Below are 20707 nucleotides of genomic sequence, written 5' to 3' on the forward strand. Positions count from 1 at the left end.
TCAGTAGACCCATGTACACTGAACAAAATATAAATGTGACATGTAGTGTCGTGTGTTGGTCCCATGTTTCATGAGCTGAAATAAAAAATCCCAGAAATTGTCCATATGCACAAAAAGCGTATTTTTTCTAAAATGTTGTTTACCAATTTTTTTTTTTACATCGCTGTTAGTGAGAATGTCTCCTTTGCCAAGATAATCCACCCACCTGACATGCGTGGCATATCAAGAAGCTGATTAAACAGCATGATCATTACACAGGCGCTCCATGTGCTGGGGACAATAAAAGGCCACTAAAATGTGCAGTTTTGTCACACAACATAATGCCACAGGTGTCAAGTTGAGGGACTGTGCAACTGGCATGCTGACTGCAGGGATGTCCACCAGAGACGTTTCCAGATTATTTAATGTTAATTCTCTACTATAAGCTGCCTCCGACGTCATTTTAGAGAATTTGTCAGTATGTCCAACCGCCCTCACAACCAGACTACATGTAACCACGCCAGTCCAGGACCTCCACATCCGGCTTCTTCACCTGTGGGATCGTCTGAGGCGATGCAGAGGAGTATTTCTGTATGTAATAAACCCCTTTGTGTGGAAAAAACTCATTCTGATTGGCTGGGACAGCTTTATGTTGGCCCTAACAGCTTATGGGCACCGTTTCTCACCGTATTTAATGTATTGTTTACTGTTGTGTTGTGGCTTTGCTGGCGTGCATCTTGCCCACCAAGATTTACATGCTAAAATCGCCACTGTTCCTAGGCAATTTCTTTTGTAAGTATTAATGCTGACTGTCACGTGTGCGCCCTCTCCGGCCTCTAGGTCACCACGCTGCTCATTATGGCGCACACCTGTCACCTTCGTTATGCGCACCTGCGCGTCAGGCTCACCTGGACTCCACCACTTCCCTGATTACCTTCCCTATATATTTTACTTCCTTTGGTTCCTTCCCCAGGCGTTATTGTTTCTGTTTCAGTTTCATGTCTGTGCTTTGTCCGTGTTTTGTATTATGTTGCGTTTATTTATTAAAACACTCACTCCCTGAACTTGCTTCCCGACTCTCAGCGCACCTCGTTACACTGACTCACTGCAGCTACAATAAGGACATCAGATGAGTATGAATCTGTTTCAATCAAATTCTGAAAACTGCTATGATTCATCTTTGAATAATGGCCATATACTTTGGGTTAGTACAGCTGTCTCAGTTGTTGAATGGAATGCTTTCTTCTCTACAAAGACTGGCTACCTTGAGATATTTATTATTTCAGTGCAGCCAGGACAGACAATATGTCCAAAGTACAACTCAATCACTTTCTTATTCTTTGTAGATTGGTTCTGTCTGGTCTTAAATAGCCCTTGCCTTCAAAGCAGCACAGACATTGTAAAAATGCATCTAGAGGCCAAGACAATCTGAAGTTCACTTCTCTTTCTTTCCACAATAACTGCTTGCAGGCCCAGATTACCCGAACAGGCACGCATGGCACGTGCCCCGGGGTCCATGACCTCCAGGGGGACACCAACCCCCCCCCCCCCCCCAGAATAAAAACTTATTTTCAGGTCAGGGTGCCCCCAAATAGCATATTAACACGTTATAAGCAATAGCCAAATGTGTAGAATAGCAGGAATTTAGCTATAAAACTGCCACATTTTCTCTCTGCCTTATGACAAAATGTGTAGAATAGCAGGAATTTAGCTATAAAACTGCCACATTTTCTCTCTGCCTTATGACAAAATGTGTAGAATAGCGTTATAAAATTGCTCATTTGTCTCTCTGAAATGCAATGGATTACAGGTGCAGGATAAGTCATCCATGCACAGTGGGTAGAGAAAACATGGATTATAGAGAGGGATCACAATGGGCTGATTGGGGTGGTGGTCTGCAGTAGACATGGCTATTTGTCAACGCAGGACCAACATGGGGAAGCTTACAGAGAGAGGGAGGGGGGGGAGGGGGTGGAGAGAAGGGAAAGCGAGAGAGAAAAATAGAGACAGAGAGGTGGTGTGAGACAGAAAAGGAGAGATAGAGATTTGAAAAAAATACTGTGTATCTGTTCTCTCACGCTGCATGTCGCCACAAAGATAAAGTACAATGGGTGTGTGGACTGCTTATACTTCTCCACTTCACTGTCTGCTGCTGGCCCAACATAACATATACGACCAGGTAGAGAGAAGGCCTAATCATACTAGGAATGGTTTAAGCGTTAATTTCATGTACAGACCATAATGGATACTTCCTGAATTCTGCTACCACTCGTGGCATTTGGTAATAATCTCTCCAGCCTTTCTGAGCACAGCACAATGAAGGTGTTTTACCCAAAACATGGACAAGAATATAATTCATTATTCTCAGGGTCAGTAATACCCCATAGAATCCGGCATGGGGGCGAGTTAACACAAAGGAACTCACAACAGAACAGACTACAGGTTTAAACTCCAGTTGTACAATTAAAATGATCGGAGTGAATGATTTAGCCAAGTACACCACAGAACGTTCCATTGAATACTATGTTTTCCTCTTGGATTGGTAACCTACATTAGACAATAGCCCACAATAACTGTTTTATCACAACTTTCCCAATAAATTGCTAGAACAAAACAAAAGCCTCTCTCTGCCCTGTGATTTCATAGATAAATATTGCAAGGTCGACTCCCTCATCTTACCCCATCAGAGTGATGATACAAGAACCTTTACCAACGTCATCTGCTCATCTCAGAGCTACCCTGGTCATGTCCAACTGTGTGAGATGGCCACCCGATCAGCAGACAGCATCTCTTGAGTGTGATTGGGGCAAAGTGATTGTGGGGAGGATGGAAACGAGGCCCCTTAGTGACAGCACAAGGGCCTGATTAAAACAGCGGAGAGGGAACAGCCTTGAGCTGCTGAGAGTGCCAGCTACTATAGACCCTGCGCTCCACTTCACATTCTCCAATCACAGGGCAGGCTGGATACCGTGACACAGACCCCAGGGCTTAATGGCATTTCTGGGCTGAAGGAGGCTGTCTCACACCCCGCCATGCTCATTGTACTGTATTTCTTCAGGGGATTTCCACCCGAAGGAGCACAGTAGAAATAAAAACAGTGGTGGGTTTCCTTTGAAGAAAGGACCTTATTCATGGTGGTATCTGACTCCCTTCCAGGTTACTTACAGACCTAACATGGACATATACAGTAGTAACCTTAAAATAAAGTGTGATCTGCCAGCGTTGTTGACTGCAATCTGCCAGCAATCGTTGACTGCAATCTGCCAGCCATTGTCGATGGCATTATAAGCCATGATTCACTTTGAAAAAGCTGCATTTTAAAAGGCAACAAAAACAGGGGTGACTAAGACATACCAGTAAAATATTAGCAATGCCCAACTGCCCTCCTCAATTAGAGTCAACACAGTCAAGGTTTGCTGGGGTGGGAGAGAGAATACAGAGGTTTGCAGATGGGCAGTTACAAGATTACACGGCATAAAGTCATCCAATTGAATCTCTCTGTCTTTCTTTCTTTTGCAGCACGGCGGTAATCTGCACTACGGGAGTCAAATCTGGGTAAGTGATTAGAGGGCTTTATTGTAAGGCGTGACTATTGGGCAGTGTTTGGGGGTCTAGCTGCTTTAACTTGCCTACCCGCCCAGTCGGGACAGAGGAAGATGAAGGCCCGCATGGGGTCTGTGGCCTGCAGATATACAGCCTGCTCCGCTCCGAGGTAACTGAAGAGCCTTTCGGGGCAGCGTGAAAGCTGCGATCGATCACTAGCACGCAGCATGCAGGAAGAAAACGCCAAATAATAGGCAGAAAAACTAAAAGGCAATATGTGGAATAGGATTTTCTGAGGTAATAGCGATGTACAATCTCTTACAATCTGAATCATTATGATAGATGAAAGAGCTTAAGGAGGATGGTGTGTGTGTGTGTTGTACTCACCTTGTACTGGAACAGAAAGAGGCCGCAGAACAGGCTGTAGAGGTCAGCGGTCAGCAGAGAGAGATTGACCGACGTGGCGCTGGTCCTTCTAATGACCACGGGCATGAAGCTGTACAGGCCAAACATGCAGGCACTGAAGCCGATATACAGCAACCCTGGTGAAAGACATATACACACACATAGAGGACACACACACACATGATGAGTGACAGAGCTGCAGGGGCAGACTGGAGCTAATTAACAGCAGAGTGCTCACCAGAATACCAACTAGCCAGCAAAAAAAATCATTCACCTGCCTGTCTATCAATGCTTATATAGGATAGTTTTCTTAGTCTTCTTGTGTCCATATAAAGATAGAAGGACCTTGATGACAGAGTAGGGAAGGGCTCATCTTCTCCATTTATCAACACATTTGCCTATTACAGGTGGTGGATCTTAATTTGATCACCTTGTTGCAGGAGAACTTTCCAGGAGAACTTTCCACTTAGAAATTTCAGACTTGATTTTCACTTTTGAAAAATGTTTAAAATGTCCATTACTTATAATCCACATTTCCTGTTGCTGCAAGATTATTTTCCTGCAGTAGCAGACTGACTCAAATGAATATCCTACATCTGTACATGTGCAGTGATTTGTCCAATGACCTAATATTTTGTTGGAGCCTGTGACATTCTTTCTGCACACCAAACTGATAGAAATGGGAACATAGTCATGGCAGCATTTCCTCCTTCACCTTTAACCAAAAAAGGGAGAGGAGGAGGATGCAAATATCATTAAATATATGCCATATACGGTCACTGTAAAGATCAATGACTGTCAAACAACAGACATTGAGGAGAAAGTGGGCGACTGAGACAGAAAATCAGGACATAAGGATGGGCATTTCAGAGAGATAGTTGTCATGTAGGGACTACGGACATTCTGATTATATTTTGTCATGCAGAAACACAGTAATGGGATTTAGTGTTACTATGAAATTAAATTACCTGCTCATCTAGTTTCAGGTTCATTTTAAAAAATAAATGTATTTATGAAGGACACGACTTTTACGGCCTCAGATGAAATGACAACACAGACAGATAATGGTAATTTGTCTCAAAACAAAACGTAAACAGCACTTATCTGGCAGATTCTGCCCGCAGAGATGTTATGAATGCTGCCAGGGCCATTTCCCCTCTCCCTCATTCCACTAAAAGCAATCAGGATCCTCTTCAATCCCTTTTCATTGTCATAGATACATTACATATCAGGGGAGTTGTCCTCAGGAGAGAATGCAAAAATATCCACCTGCTTCTCTGCAGTGAGAAAGTACTGAAGGACAGCTGACAAGTGATAGGTGAAGAGTGGATAAGTTCAAACACTGTTTAAATACAGTGTAAATAACCAATCCCAATTCATAGTAGTCTCTTCACTGCTCCAGTTCACTACTCCAGTTCACTGCTCCAGTTCACTGCTCCAGTTCACTGCTCCAGCTATCGCTGAGCAACTATCTTCAATTACTCCCGTTACAGCCGGTATGTACTTCCAAAAACGTTCTAAATAAAAATGTACAAGCATTTATAACACAGCATAAAATAAAACAAACAAATAAAACCCAGAAGAAATTACTCATTACTGTCATGGACAGGGTCAGACGTCAACAACAGCGCAATACATTGGCTTGGCGGAGAGTAATATTTTCGGAAGTACATACCGGCCGTAACGGGAGCAAATGAAGATAGTTGCTCAGTGAAACTCCATATTTGGTGAGTAATTAACGCATTTTGACATTATGATGCTTGCAGAACTGTCTAAAGGGAGTTTGAATCATCATAGATAATGAGGCAGCACTCACCATAACAGTCCAAAGCCATTGCATATATCAGAATCTGACTACCGAATATGTACTACGCAATATTAAAACCTCAAATATTGAAGATCTAAGACCTACACTATACATCAGGTTTGAGGAGTTAGCGAGGTAACTTTGGTCAACTCTGACTTCAACTCGAGGTAACCAGTACCATGAAAGTGGTACTCAGCCTGAAGGTGTGTTGGGTCATTGACCAAGAAGGAGAGTGATGGAGTGCTGCATCAGATGACCTGGCCTCCACAATCACCCGACCTCAACCCAACTGAGATGGTTTGGGATGAGTTGGACCACAGAGTGAAGGAAAAGCAGCCAACAAGTGCTCAGCATATGAGGGAACTCCTTCAAGACTGTTGGAAAAGCATTCCAGGTGAAGCTGGTTGAGAGAATGCCAAGAGTGTGCAAAGCTGTCATCAAGGCAAAGGGTGGCTACTTTGAAGAATCTCAAATATACAATTATTTTGATTTGTTTAACACTTGTTTGGTTACTACATGGTTCCATGTGTTATTTCATAGTTTTGATGTCTTCACTATTATTCTACAAAGTAGAAAATAGTAAAAATAAAGAAAAACCCTGAAATTAGTAGGTGTGTCCAAACTTTTGACTGGTACTTTATGTGTAATATTAGTTTGGTTTAGAATGGACCATTATCATGCACCGGTCTCGGAACAGAGGCATGGAAGAAAAACAACAACGTCATCTATGCACTTAAATAGCTAATGGAGGATGCTTTTCCCATGGTTCCTTTTCACGCCAGCCAGGTAGGCTGTACTGCTGTTGTAAAGAGAAGCAATGTGCTTAATATTAGAACGTTCATAAGTAAATAGAGTAGACCTAGCCTATAGAAAGCTGATGGGATCCTCCTCTTTTTAACTTTTTAAATAGAGGACATTAAATCTCTGTTTTATCACACAGTTGCATAGCATATAGAAATGTTGCGCAACATGAGCTCCTGGGCTCTCGAAGTGTTTTCGATCACATTTGCATTGATGTCAGAGTGATTAGAGGGACAATAGAGTGCTGAGTACGAGGCAGTTAGCAAGTTTGGTAGACTACTAATGACCATCAGCAGCATCAGAGCATGGAGAAGCCAAGTTACTGTGACTAAACGGTCACGTGCAATTGAACTCCACCCAAGCAAACATAGTACATTTTCTGCAATGGGCAAGCACACAGACTTCCTAACCCTTGAAGTTTCACTTGACTTCCTCACATGGTTTTCTCCAGACACTGTTGGTAGTCGGTTGAATAGCTGAACAGAGGGCCTCATGCGTTATTCAAATTACTTGTTTACTATGTCTGGCAGCATACACACCAGAGAGAAATATGGCCATCACCTGCTTTCCTTAACTAAGTTGAAGTGTATCTCCAGGCTAAGTTTTAATGGTGTAGTAGGATGATCATTTTAGAAACACGTCAGCAATCTGAACCCATTAATATTGAAATCTCTGTTATTAGGAAGGATATTTGTACTCAATGATTACCACCCCAAGAGCATTATTCCCAGATACAGTATAGTGCCTTCAGAAAGTATTCACACCCCTTGACTTTTTCCACATTTTTTTGTTACTATCTGATTTTAAAATAATTAAATGAAGATTCTGTCATTAACCTACACAATATTAACAATAATGTCAAAGTGGAATGATGTTTTTCTAAACTTACAAATTAATACAAATGAAAAGCTGCAATGTCTTGAGTCAATACATTTTCAAGCCCTTTGTTATGGCAAGTCTAAATATGTTCAGGAATAGAAATGTGCTTAACAAGTCACATAATGAGTTGCATGGACTCACTCTGTGTTCAATAGTAGTGTTTAACATGATTATTGAATGACTACCTCATCTCTGTACCCCACACATACAGATAATTAATTATAAGGTCCCTCAGTCGAGCAGTGAATTTCAAACACAGATTCAACCACAAACACTTTCCAATGCCTCACAAAGAAGGGCACCTATTGGTAGCTGGGTAAAAAAAAGCAGATATTGAATATCCCTTTGAGCATGTTGAAGTTATTAATTACACTTTGGATGGTGTATCAAAACACCCAATCACTACAAAGATACAGGCATCCTTCCTAACAGTTGCCGGTGAGGAAGGAGACTGCTAAGGGATTTCACCATGAGGCCAATGGTGACTTCAAAACAGTTACAGAGTTTAATGGCTGTGATAGGAGAAAACTGAGGATGGATCAACAACATTGTAGTTACTCCACAATACTAACCTATTTGACCGAGTGAAAATAATGAAGCCTGTACAGAATAAAAATATTCCAAAACATGAATCCCGTTTGCAACAAGACACTAACGTAATACTGCAAAAAATGTGGCAAAGCAATTAACTTGTTGTCCTGAATACAAAGTGTTATGTTAGGGGCAAATCCAATACAACACATTACTGAGTACCACTCTCTATATTTAGAAGTATATTGGAGGCTGTATCATGTTATGCGTATGCTTGTAATCGTTAAGGACTGGGGAGTTTCAGGATAAAAAAGAAAGAGAATGGAGCTAAGCACAGGCAAAATCCACCAGACACTGGGAGATGAATTCACCTTTCAGCAGGACTATAACCTAAAACAAGGCCAAATCTACACTGGAGTTGTTTAAATCTACTTGAAAATCTATGGCAAAACCTGAAAATGGTTAGCAATGATCAACAACCAACTTGACAGAGCTTGAAGCATTTTTAAAAGAATAAATGGGAAAATGTTGCAGGTGTGGAAAAGTCTTAGAGACTTACCCAGAAAGACTCACAGTTGTAATCACTGCCAAAAGGTTTTCTACAAAGAATTGACTCAGGGGTTGTGAATACTTATGTTAATTAGATATTTCTGTATTTCATTTTCAACAAATTTGCTACATTTTCTAAAAACATGTTTGCCATTATGGGATATTTAATCAATTTTGAATTCATGCTGTAACACAACATGAGGAATAAGTCAAGGGGTATGAAGGCACATTCTGAAGGCACATTCTGAAGGCACATTCTGAAGGCACTGTAAATGAACCTTTGTTTTCACCTTCCTTATGACCAATAGCTGATTATTAAAACACACAACTCTCCATGTGGTAAGCTTGAGGATGGAAGAAACAATCTGATCACACCAAGTCGTTGGAGGACGCACACATTCCTCCAATACATTTTACATGACCAAGTCCTCATCATTTTTCTAGGGTAGCACAATCTTGGCTGAGTAGATCTCTCTCCTTCTGGCACCTGCTGTGTTGCCCACCATGGCAGTGACAGTTAATGACGTGCCCCACAAGCCACCACAGACTGGCTAATGCCTCTGTGACAAGGCAGCATCTCCTGGGACGCTACCCAAACCCCACTATTGGCATCAGTACACACTCCCTCGCTTGCTCAATCAAAAGAAATGGGTGAATTGGAATTAATTAAGGACCAAGTCACTTGCATTGCTTTTGGAGAGTGGCGAATTGCAAGTCATAGATTTGGTTCCTAAGAAACTAATTGAAAATTGGGCATCTTCATGGGCTACTATATATCATGTTGTCATGATAGTTTATTGTATTTGAAATATTCTTTAACCAAGTAGCTGAAACTTAGACAACTTCAAGGGAAGATTCTAGAATTAGGTTGCTGATAAATATTCTGATTTGTGTCTGAACTAAAAGTCCCAAAATGACATATCACTTTGACAGAAGTCATGTCAGAAAAGCATTTGGAAAAAGTGACGCACAGAGGAGCACTACAGGAGTGAAGCCACTGTCTACATAAGACAGAACAGACCCACATCATACCGAGTCCTATTGTTTTTGAAAAAATATGTTGTCACTCGGAATAAAGTCAACTTATCATCTGACCATATCTTGTGATTTCTTAAGTCTATCAGCCCCAAATGTTGTAATCACTTCTACAGCGGGCAGACTTTTAGCATAGCCCCTTGTACACCCCACAGGCTTACTCCTACTAGTTAACCTACAGCTGCTATATGCTGTACAATAGCACCCTGTCTGGCTTACTCCTACTAGTTAACCTACAGCTGCTATATGCTGTACAATAGCACCCTGTCTGGCTTACTCCTACTAGTTAACCTACAGCTGCTATATGCTGTACAATAGCACCCTGTCTGGCTTACTCCTACTAGTTAACCTACAGCTGCTATATGCTGTACAATAGCACCCTGTCTGGCTTACTCCTACTAGTTAACCTACAGCTGCTATATTCTGTACAATAGCACCCTGTCTGGCTTACTCCTACTAGTTAACCTACAGCTGCTATATGCTGTACAATAGCACCCTGTCTGGCTTACTCCTACTAGTTAACCTACAGCTGCTATATGCTGTACAATAGCACCCTGTCTGGCTTACTCCTACTAGCTAACCAACAGCTGCTATATTCTGTACAATAGCACCCTGTCTGGCTTACTCCTACTAGTTAACCTACAGCTGCTATATGCTGTACAATAGCACCCTGTCTGGCTTACTCCTACTAGCTAACCAACAGCTGCTATATTCTGTACAATAGCACCGTGTCTGGCTTGTTTGTAGCAAATCAACCGTTGATGTTATAAGTAAATAAAGTGCATCCATATATCAGTTAGACACCTTCATCACCTGTAATTCATGCAGCACAACAAGACCTTCGTAAAGGTTGACACCACCCCTTAGCCGGCCCGTACACTTTTACTGTACAGCAGTGGCCCATCCATCTTAGCTCAGGGCCCCATCTCTTTGTCACCCCCACTTCATTTGCAGAGTGATCTTCCAGTGACACCCCTTACAGCCTAACTGATTGTGTGAGGAGGATCTGACACCGCAGTGGACGGGAGGAGGTGGTGTGGGAGGGCATCTCCGCTAGACAGGACAATCAATTCCCCCTTTGCCAATGTTTAATCATCCCTGTATCACCCACCGCCACTTACTTCCTTCCCACATGCACGCACTTCCCTTCCTCACACAAATACACACACACAGTAACAGTAGCTTACCAATCTGCCAGTCCCACTGCACCTTTAACAGCTCCTTGTGTTCCATGATGGCCCTGAAACAGAAAGAAAATGACACAATTCCTGTTAGGCACAGGTGAGATTTGAGAGATGGGGGGGTAAAACAGTGTGAGTGATGGAGAGAGGAAAGTAAGACAGGAGGATCAAAAGTCTCTTGACAGGAAGCTCAGTTTTGACAACTCAGCACCTGTGATTCTGACGAGGGACAAGTCCGTCCTATCAGAGCGAGGTGGGGGTACAACAATCTGACCCTACGGAATGGATCTTGGGAATTCTATTGAAGGAATCATCTGACTCCAGAGGGACAATAGAAACAACATGGCGGACCATTCACCCCCCCCCCCTCGGTCTAAAAAGAACACCAGCAAGAGACAGAGACGGGTCCCCATGCACCCACTGGCATGGGCGATGTCTCATAACCAGGGGGTTTCATCGTTCCCCTTTAAGCCTCATAATGAGCTTATTAAAAAGTTAAAGAGTCACAATCTGATCTGGAGAGAGAGAGGTGTAATACTATAGAACCTGCTGGTGGGAGTATATGTTGAATATGGGGCATGTCTGTAGATATGTAGCTGGCATCAACGGCTGTATAAGATCAGATGGCACATGCTACAGAACGTATACACTAAGTATTCAAAACATTAGGAACACCTGCTCTTTCCATGACAGACTGACCAGGTGAATCCATGTGAAAGTTATCATCCCTTATTGATGTCACTTGTTAAATCAACTTCAATCAGTGTAGATGAAGGATAGGAGACAGGTTAAAGAATGATTTTCAAGCCTTGAGACAATTGAGACCTGAATTGTGTATGTGTGCCATTCAGATGGTAAATGGGCAAGACAAACGATTTAAGTGCCTTTGAACAGGGTATGGTAGTAGGTGCGAGGCGCACCGGTTTGTGTCAAGAACTGCAATGCTGCTGGGTTTCTCACGCTCAACAGTTTCCTTTGTGTATCAAGAATGACCCGCCACCAAAAGGACATCCAGCCAACTTTACACAACTGTGGGAAGCTTTGGGGTCAACATGACCAGCATCCCTGTGGAATGCCCTCGACACCTTATAGAGTGCAAAGCCCCAGCGAACTGAAGCTGTTCTGAAGGCAAACTCAATATTAGGAAGGTGTTCCTAATGTTTAGTATACTCAGTGTAGATGAGGTTAACTTAAGGGTTCCAGCTTGATAATGTTAGTGTTGGAGTGTAAAAGATATAGCACTAGAGTTCTGAGTTTCTACTGGCTGCTCTTGTGGTATTGGTGAAGAGGGATGCTCTGTCCAGCATCAGTGAGGAATGACACACTAGACCTGAGTTCAAATACAGTTTGAAATCTTTGAAACACTTTGACCGTTTGCCTGCCTTGAGTGACAGATTTTCAGAGTTTGCCATTTTTGGACTATTCTGTTGGTTCCATTGTACCAGACAAGCTCAAACAAGCTAAATATATTTGAAATGATTTCAAACAGTATTTGAAGCCAGGTCTGACACACACAAACACACTCACAGCTGAATGCCGCTGAAGAAAGAGCCGAACAGTCCCATCATGCCCAGGAACTCCACCCTGCTCAGGTTCTTAACGATGAACTCCTCACACACATTAGAGATTCCATAGAGCATGGCACCTCCCAGAACCAGCAGGTCCCCAAGGAGCTTATGGTCCCCTAGGCAGACAGAGTGAGAGAGCGAGGAGGAAATGACTAGAGCACAACATTACAATAGCCTATCATATGAAAGAGCTATCCCTGAGTTATCCATGACAGATAGGTTATCATATGAAACGCTCTTCAGTAATATCAGACTAAGTGGCTAGCCTATAAAAACCCATTAGTAATGCATGACAACAAGGCAGTGAAAGACATTGGCTGATAAGAGAGGTACAGACAGCAACTGGGTTGCAGCAACTTTTCTTAATTGGAGTTAATAAACTAAGCAAATTTAAGATACTGTTAACTTTATTGGGTTTGAAATAACGCTGTTCTCCGTAACACTACCGTGTAGCTGGTGAGACAAATGGCCATTATTGATTGGAACCTGATACCAGAGTATTGCATTATCCCTTTGTCCCTGCATGTTTCGTGCATACTGAACGCAGCAATGGGTTTCAGTCATGTAGGGATCAACCGTGCCCAATCAAACAAAGAACTTACAGATACTCAGCACACATTTGAGATATAATATAACTATTCTGTCAATTCTGAGACAGAAAGGAAACTCTAGCAGTTTGTTTTTAAAGAAACTCTAAACTCCTTGGATCCAGAACATGTAATATGATTTGGAACATTTATTATTCATAGTGAACCAACATTCTATCTACTGGAAATCCAGGGGGTAATTCATGCAATAATGAGAGGGGGAGGCTGCCCATAGATGTGAAAGGCACACCGCACCAGGGATAACACCGGGGAGCTGACTGTGTTGTTGCTAAAGGTACTGAGGTTTAAACACAATGAGACAGTGATGGTGAACTGCTCAGTGAGGACCCTGTGTGTTGGGGTGATTGGGGTATTTGCGTGAAGGACACAGCAGACTGAAGGCCTCCAATGAGTCAGAGCAGTACACATTTATTATGGGTCTTTGTAAATGCTTAATTAAATGGTTATTCAATAACACTGTGATATTGGCCCTTGGGGCAGGAAGGGTATTGTTTGTGTGTGTGTGTGTCTTACCTAGGCCCTGCTGTCTTCCCACCAGGACATCTGCCCCCACCATGCAGCCGATGCCCAGCAGACACACCCCAACGCCCACAAAATGCACGGCCTTGTACCTCACCAGCAGGAAGAACCAGGACAGCAGCAGCACCACGGGGATGGTGAAACAGTCTAAGAGCTGAGAGTCAGAGGAGAGACATGCAGAGTTAGAACAGACACAATGAACTAACCACAATGTGGTTAGTAAAGACACAACAGAGAGGACATGGTTTAAAATCAGGGACGGGAAACTAGCTGCCATTTGTAGGCCCCCGGATCAATGTCCCCCTCCCCCAACATAGGAACTCAGTCGGGGTCTCAACTTAATGATGAGAGTTAGAATATACAAGGTGCAATTTTGAAATTTGGTTGTGGATCATCAGCTTCTTTCTTGTTATGTCACTCACAGTCAGTCACTCAATTACCTCATGTCAGCGAACATGTTTTAGATTGGTAAGTAAGTCTAGACAGTCTAGACAACTTGCAGTAATCATGGTAGAATTCCCGACCGGGAGGCCCCATTGATTTTATTAGTCACTCTCACTCAGATATCACCCCCGTCAAAGTTGCCCATTCCTGGTTTAAATGGAGTTCCAAGATACTGTATACCACATAGACAAGAGAGACACACCTAGGGAGATGGCATCACAGTAGAGCTAAAAACCACCCCACACAGAGGCAAGAGAGACACACCTAGGGAGATGGTATCACAGTAGAGCTAAAAACCACCCCCACACAGAGGCAAGGGGCTGACACATAGGACACACACTGTACTAGAGGACAAGGCCAGAGGACAGTCCAACACTAATGGTGATGAGAAAGAATGAGGATGGTGATTTTTAGGGGTGGAGGATTTTGCGTCAGGCAGGAGAAGGGGTCATACGGGAGGGAGGACAGGTAAGGTTTACGATTGCCTTGGGGACCATCAGGCCTCCATTCCGGGAAGCCTTTCTGGCACTTAGTGGTAGCAGTATGGGCTCACCCTCAGGGACAAGTAGTGCACTGGAGAACAAAGTGCTAAATTGAACCGTAGGACAGCAAAAGCCCCCCCCCCCCTCCCTCATCACAGGCAGAGTACACAGAGGAGAAGAGAAGAGGTGGTGGAGTGGCTCTCCTGACAGTTCACAACAATTAATGTTTTGACACCTACGACAACCCTGGCACAATAATGTGTGGTTTAATCGATTTGTCTAAACACCAGCCCAGTATGTCTCAGTCTCTCTCATCAGACCAGTATGTCTCAGTCTCTCCTCTCTCCTCAGACCAGTATGTCTCAGTCACTCCTCTCTCCATCAGTATGTCTCAGTCTCTCCTCAGACCAGGATGTCTCAGTCTCTCTCTCAGACCAGTATGTCTCAGTCTCTCCTCAGACCAGTATGTCTCAGTGTCTCTCATCAGACCAGTATGTCTCAGTGTCTCTCATCAGACCAGTATGTCTCAGTCTCTCTCCTCAGACCAGTATGTATCAGTCTCTCCTCTCTCATCAGGCCAGTATGTCTCAGTCTCTCCTCTCTCCTCAGACCAGTATGTCTCCGTCTCTCTCATCAGTCCAGTATGTCTCAGTCTCTCTCATCAGACCAGTATGTCTCAATCTCTCTCATCAGACCAGTATGTCTCAGTCTCTCTCTTCAGGCCAGTATGTCTCAGTCTCTCCTCTCTCCTCAGACCAGTATGTCTCAGTCTCTCCTCTCTCCTCAGACCAGTATGTCTCAGTCTCTCCTCTCTCCTCAGACCAGTATGTCTCAGTCTCGCTCATCAGACCAGTATGTCTCAGTCTCTCTCTTCAGGCCAGTATGTCTCAGTCTCTCCTCTCTCCTCAGACCAGTATGTCTCAGTCTCTCTCATCAGACCAGTATGTCTCAATCTCTCTCATCAGACCAGTGTGTCTCAATCTCTCTCATCAGACCAGTGTGTCTCAGTCTCTCTCTTCAGGCCAGTATGTCTCAGTGTCTCCTCAGACCAGTATGTCTCAGTCTCTCTCATCAGACCAGTATGTCTCAGTCTCTCTCATCAGACCAGTATGTCTCAGTCTCTTTCCTCAGACCAGTATGTCTCAGTCTCTCCTCTCTCCTCAGACCAGTATGTCTCAGTCTCTCCTCTCTCCTCAGACCAGTATGTCTCAGTCTCTCCTCTCTCCTCAGACCAGTATGTCTCAGTCTCGCTCATCAGACCAGTATGTCTCAGTCTCTCTCTTCAGGCCAGTATGTCTCAGTCTCTCCTCTCTCCTCAGACCAGTATGTCTCAGTCTCTCTCTTCAGGCCAGTATGTCTCAGTCTCTCCTCAGCCCAGTATGTCTCAGTCTCTCATCAGACCAGTATGTCTCAGTCTCTCCTCTCTCATCAGACCAGTATGTCTCAGTCTCTCCTCTCTCATGAGGCCAGTATGTCTCAGTCTCTCCTCTCTCATCAGACCAGTATGTCTCAGTCTCTCCTCTCTCATGAGGCCAGTATGTCTCAGTCTCTCCTCTCTCATCAGACCAGTATGTCTCAGTCTCTTTCTTCAGGCCAGTATTTCTCATTCTCTCCTCAGCCTAGTATGTCTCAGTCTCTCCTCTCTCCTCAGACCAGTATGTCTCAGTCTCTCCTCTCTCCTCAGACCAGTATGTCTCCATCTCTCTCATCAGTCCAGTATGTCTCAGTCTCTCTCATCAGACCAGTATGTCTCAATCTCTCTCATCAGACCAGTATGTCTCAGTCTCTCTCTTCAGGCCAGTATGTCTCAGTCTCTCCTCTCTCCTCAGACCAGTATGTCTCAGTCTCTCTCATCAGTCCAGTATGTCTCAGTCTCTCTCATCAGACCAGTATGTCTCAATCTCTCTCATCAGACCAGTATGTCTCAGTCTCTCCTCAGCCCAGTATGTCTCAGTCTCTCATCAGACCAGTATGTCTCAGTCTCTCCTCAGCCCAGTATGTCTCAGTCTCTCATCAGACCAGTATGTCTCAGTCTCTCCTCTCTCATGAGGCCAGTATGTCTCAGTCTCTCCTCTCTCATCAGACCAGTATGTCTCAGTCTCTCCTCTCTCATGAGGCCAGTATGTCTCAGTCTCTCCTCTCTCATCAGACCAGTATGTCTCAGTCTCTCTCTTCAGGCCAGTATGTCTCATTCTCTCCTCAGCCCAGTATGTCTCAGTCTATCCTCTCTCATCAGACCAGTATGTCTCATTCTCTCCTCAGCCCAGTATGTCTCAGACTCTCCTCTCTCATCAGACCAGTATGTCTCAGTCTCTCCTCTCTCAGCAGGCCAACATGTCTCAGTCTCTCCTCTCTCATCAGGCCAACATGTCTCAGTCTCTCCTCTCTCATCAGACCAGCATGTCTCAGTCTCTCCTCTCTCATCAGGCCAACATGTCTCAGTCTCTCCTCTCTCATCAGGCCAACATGTCTCAGTCTCTCCTCTCTCATCAGGCCAACATGTCTCAGTCTCTCCTCTCTCATAAGACCAGCATGTCTCAGTCTCTCCTCTCTCATCAGGCCAACATGTCTCAGTCTCTCCTCTCTCATCAGACCAGCATGTCTCAGTCTCTCTCATCAGACCAGTATGTCTCAGTCTCTCCTCTCTCATCAGACCAGTATGTCTCAGTCTCTCCTCTCTCATGAGGCCAGTATGTCTCAGTCTCTCCTCTCTCATCAGACCAGTATGTCTCAGTCTCTCCTCTCTCTTCAGGCCAGTATGTCTCAGTCTCTCCTCAGCCCAGTATGTCTCAGTCTCTCCTCTCTCATCAGGCCAACATGTCTCAGTCTCTCCTCTCTCATCAGACCAGCATGTCTCAGTCTCTCCTCTCTCATCAGACCAGCATGTCTCAGTCTCTTCTCTCTCATCAGGCCAACATGTCTCAGTCTCTCCTTTCTCATCAGACCAGTATGTCTCAGTCTCTCCTTTCTCATCAGACCAGTATGTCTCAGTCTCTCCTCTCTCATCAGACCAGTATGTCTCAGTCTCTCCTCTCTCATCAGGCCAACATGTCTCAGTCTCTCCTCTCTCATCAGACCAGTATGTCTCAGTCTCTCATCAGACCAATATGTCTCAGTCTCTCCTCTCTCATCAGACCAGTATGTCTCAGTCTCTCCTCTCTCATCAGGCCAACATGTCTCAGTCTCTCCTCTCTCATCAGACCAGTATGTCTCAGTCTCTCCTCTCTCTTCAGGCCAGTATGTCTCAGTCTCTCCTCAGCCCAGTGTGTCTCAGTCTCTCCTCTCTCATCAGACCAGTATGTCTCAGTCTCTCCTCTCTCATCAGGCCAGTGTGTTTCTAATGGAAGGCTTTTTCACCGCTTGGTTATATTAACCGGTCTGTTCCTGTAGCATGCCCTTGAGAGAGAGGGAGAGAAGGAAAGGAAGATAGATGTAACAGAGCAGGAGAGAGAAAAATATAGAAAAATAAAAAGAGGGAACAAGGGAGAGAGGAAAAGGAGCACAGAGGAGAGGGAGCGAGAAAGAGAAGGAGAGAAAGGGAAAAGTGACAGGAAGCAAGAAATGGAGAGAGATAAACAGTGTAGGCCAGGGATTTTTCTTGAGCGGATGGTCGGGTGGACCGGCATGCAAACTGACCGCAAGAAGCCCAAAGATTTGACTAAAACAATTATTTCAAACCTTGCTTATATTTGTATACGACCACGTGTCTCTCTACTATGTGTGGGAAAGCTTGGTAACAGATTCCCAAAATAAAAATCAATTGGAGCTGATTTCCTTGTGTTTTTACAGCCTTTTATGTTCAATAATAAAAAATAAAACTGTTTCTCAGAAAACTTGGGGTCAAATTCGGGCCACAGGCCGCCACTTGGGGAACCCTGATGTAGGGTAACAATAACCATGAGAGAACCCTGATATAGGGTAACAATAACCATGAGAGAACCCTGATGTAGGGTAACAATAACCATGAGAGAACCCTGATGTAGGGTAACAATAACCATGAGAGAACCCTGATGTAGGGTAACAATAACCATGAGAGAACCCTGATGTAGGGTAACAATAACCATGAGAGAACCCTGACGTAGGGTAACAATAACCATGAGAGAACCCTGAAAGTGAGTGAATGATTGAGGTTGAGTTCTGTGTTACTCACATCTGTTCTCTCAGTGCTATCTGTGTAACAGCTATGGCAGGAAACTGACAATTGATACAGTGAGTTATTGGCAAAATAATAGACATGACTTGGTAATGAAATCCTCTTTACAAATACCAGCAAACAAATGAAACCCCTGGCGATTTAGTCAGCCCTAATAAGACTCTCTGCTTAACTCTACCAAATACATCTTAATTTAATACCTCAGTGTGTTATGTCCCCAGGCTGGCTACCTGCATATCTCTAACTGGAAGAGTGTGAATAGCAGTGAAGATAATGTCCCTAGCCAGCTGTTATAATGAGTTGATGAAGAGGAGTTTTCTCCAGATGTACCCACTGATCTCCTCATACTGGAGCCTAGCCAGACTCTACGACCATTCATAACAACTAATCATTTCCCCCTTAATGGGAAAGTCCTTAATAGCACTGTTTTATTCCTCGTTCTCTTCATGACGGAAATATTAATATTGATGAGGCATTGTCTAACCTCGTTATAGTTTATTTTAAAAAACTATTGAGAATTGTTGTGCCTATTTCTTTCCTCCACCCTCCCTAAAGAATCAGTGGGAGAGCCAATTAAATAAATACCCACATCCCCTGCACAGAGGAACAAAATAAGTGTCTGACTTGGACTTAAAGTGAGACGGTCCATTGATCAAGTCTCTTACTAACACCAAACTTACTTAATTTGAGTTCACTTGACCTGAGCTGCTCTCTTTTTCAGTGTTTCCCCTATATTCATTTAGCCTCTGCTTAACTCCATTTTATTTATTATATTACAATATGATAATATATATTTTATTTATTATAGTTGCCGCCACTCCCCCCCAGAATAACAAATATACATTAAATGACTAAAACCAGTTATAAAGCATGTAGAAATGATAATGAAGCTATACACTCAGTGTTCAGTTTATTAGGTACAACCATCTAGTACTGGGTTGGACCCCCCTTTGCCTCCAAAACAACCTGAATTCTTCGGGCCATGGACACGTTGCTCAATTGGTAACATGTGCAAGGAAAACATTCCCCACAACATTACACCAACACCACCCAGTACCGTTGACACCAGCCAGGATGGGCCATGGACTGCTTACGCCAAATCCAGACTTTGCCATCAGCATGATTCAACAGGAACTGGGATTTGTCGGACCAGGCTATATTTTTTGCCCACTGGAGCCACTTCTTGTTTTTAGCTGATAAGAGTGGAACCCGGTGTGGTCGTCTGCTGCAATAGCGTATCTGTGACAAGGACCGACAAGTTGTGCGTTCTGCACACCACTGTTGTACTGTGCTGATGTTTGTGGCCCGCCTGCTAGCTTGCAAGATTCTTGCCATTCTCCTTAGACCTCTCATCATCAAGCTGTCATGGGGCCCTCATTGATTTTGTTATAATGTTTGAGTCATTCAGATGGCTTATGTCGTGTTCATATGCTATGACTAAAGGTGTAGAATAGAAGAAAACTATTATACTGTTCTCTCCACCAATTTGTAGAATTACAGGAAATTTGCTTTAAAACAAAAATATTGTCTCTGCGACAAAGACGAGGTCCTCAAAAATGTTCGGGTCAGAGACGGCGCCATTAGCCCCGCCCATTACCAGGCAATCCCCCCACGCTGACTTTGCCACCACTGCGGAAGAAAATCGTAGGGGAAACACTGCTCATTATCAAAACAACTTGCACAGCAGATCTGAAAAAAAATCTATTTATTTCAAAATATTTGTACCAGTTTGAGTTATAGCTGTTTACTGAGTCAATATTTACAGTGATTCCTTGAGCGCACCTTCCTCTGAACGTTTAATCACCTTCACAATATCCTCAGACTGGGTTTACTTTGAAGAGAGAGCTACTGCTGTAGTCTGCTGCTCTCAAATATCCGTCTCTTCACAGTGGAAGAGTCACCCTATCACTCTCCTCACCTTCCGGCCTAGTCACTCAGTGACAGTCACACCATGCGGATAGATAGATCCATCCCTGTGTGAACAGTTGCTGCAGGCCACCCGTGTGCTTGTCACATCATTACGTTGGGCTGCCTCTGGGTCAGCAAGGCATGGAGGTACTGATCAACTCGTCCATGCATCATCCAGTCTGTCTGCCTGTCTGTCACAGGGCCAGACCACCAATGAGGGGATTCTGTTACCTTTTACACTCCACTTCCACCACTTCACTTCAGCAGAACAGTCAGCGCTCCACACTACTGGCCCTGACACTCTGTGAGACCGAG

The 20707-nt window shown here is 43.9% G+C and overlaps 1 protein-coding gene across 1 annotated transcript in view; it reads right to left on the reverse strand.

The window, feature by feature from the left end:
* LOC110529587 (solute carrier family 35 member F1) overlaps positions 1-20707 on the reverse strand; it is a 138452-nt gene that overhangs the window by 19171 nt on the left and 98574 nt on the right. The window contains exons 4-7 of the mRNA XM_021611930.2: positions 13400-13559; positions 12238-12394; positions 10717-10769; positions 3910-4064 (exon numbers count right to left, since the gene is read on the reverse strand). Coding sequence (XP_021467605.1) covers positions 3910-4064; positions 10717-10769; positions 12238-12394; positions 13400-13559 — 525 coding nt within the window. The remainder of the gene's footprint in view (positions 1-3909; positions 4065-10716; positions 10770-12237; positions 12395-13399; positions 13560-20707) is intronic.

This window comes from Oncorhynchus mykiss, chromosome 8, assembly GCF_013265735.2.
Source record: "Oncorhynchus mykiss isolate Arlee chromosome 8, USDA_OmykA_1.1, whole genome shotgun sequence".
Lineage (NCBI taxonomy): Eukaryota > Metazoa > Chordata > Actinopteri > Salmoniformes > Salmonidae > Oncorhynchus > Oncorhynchus mykiss.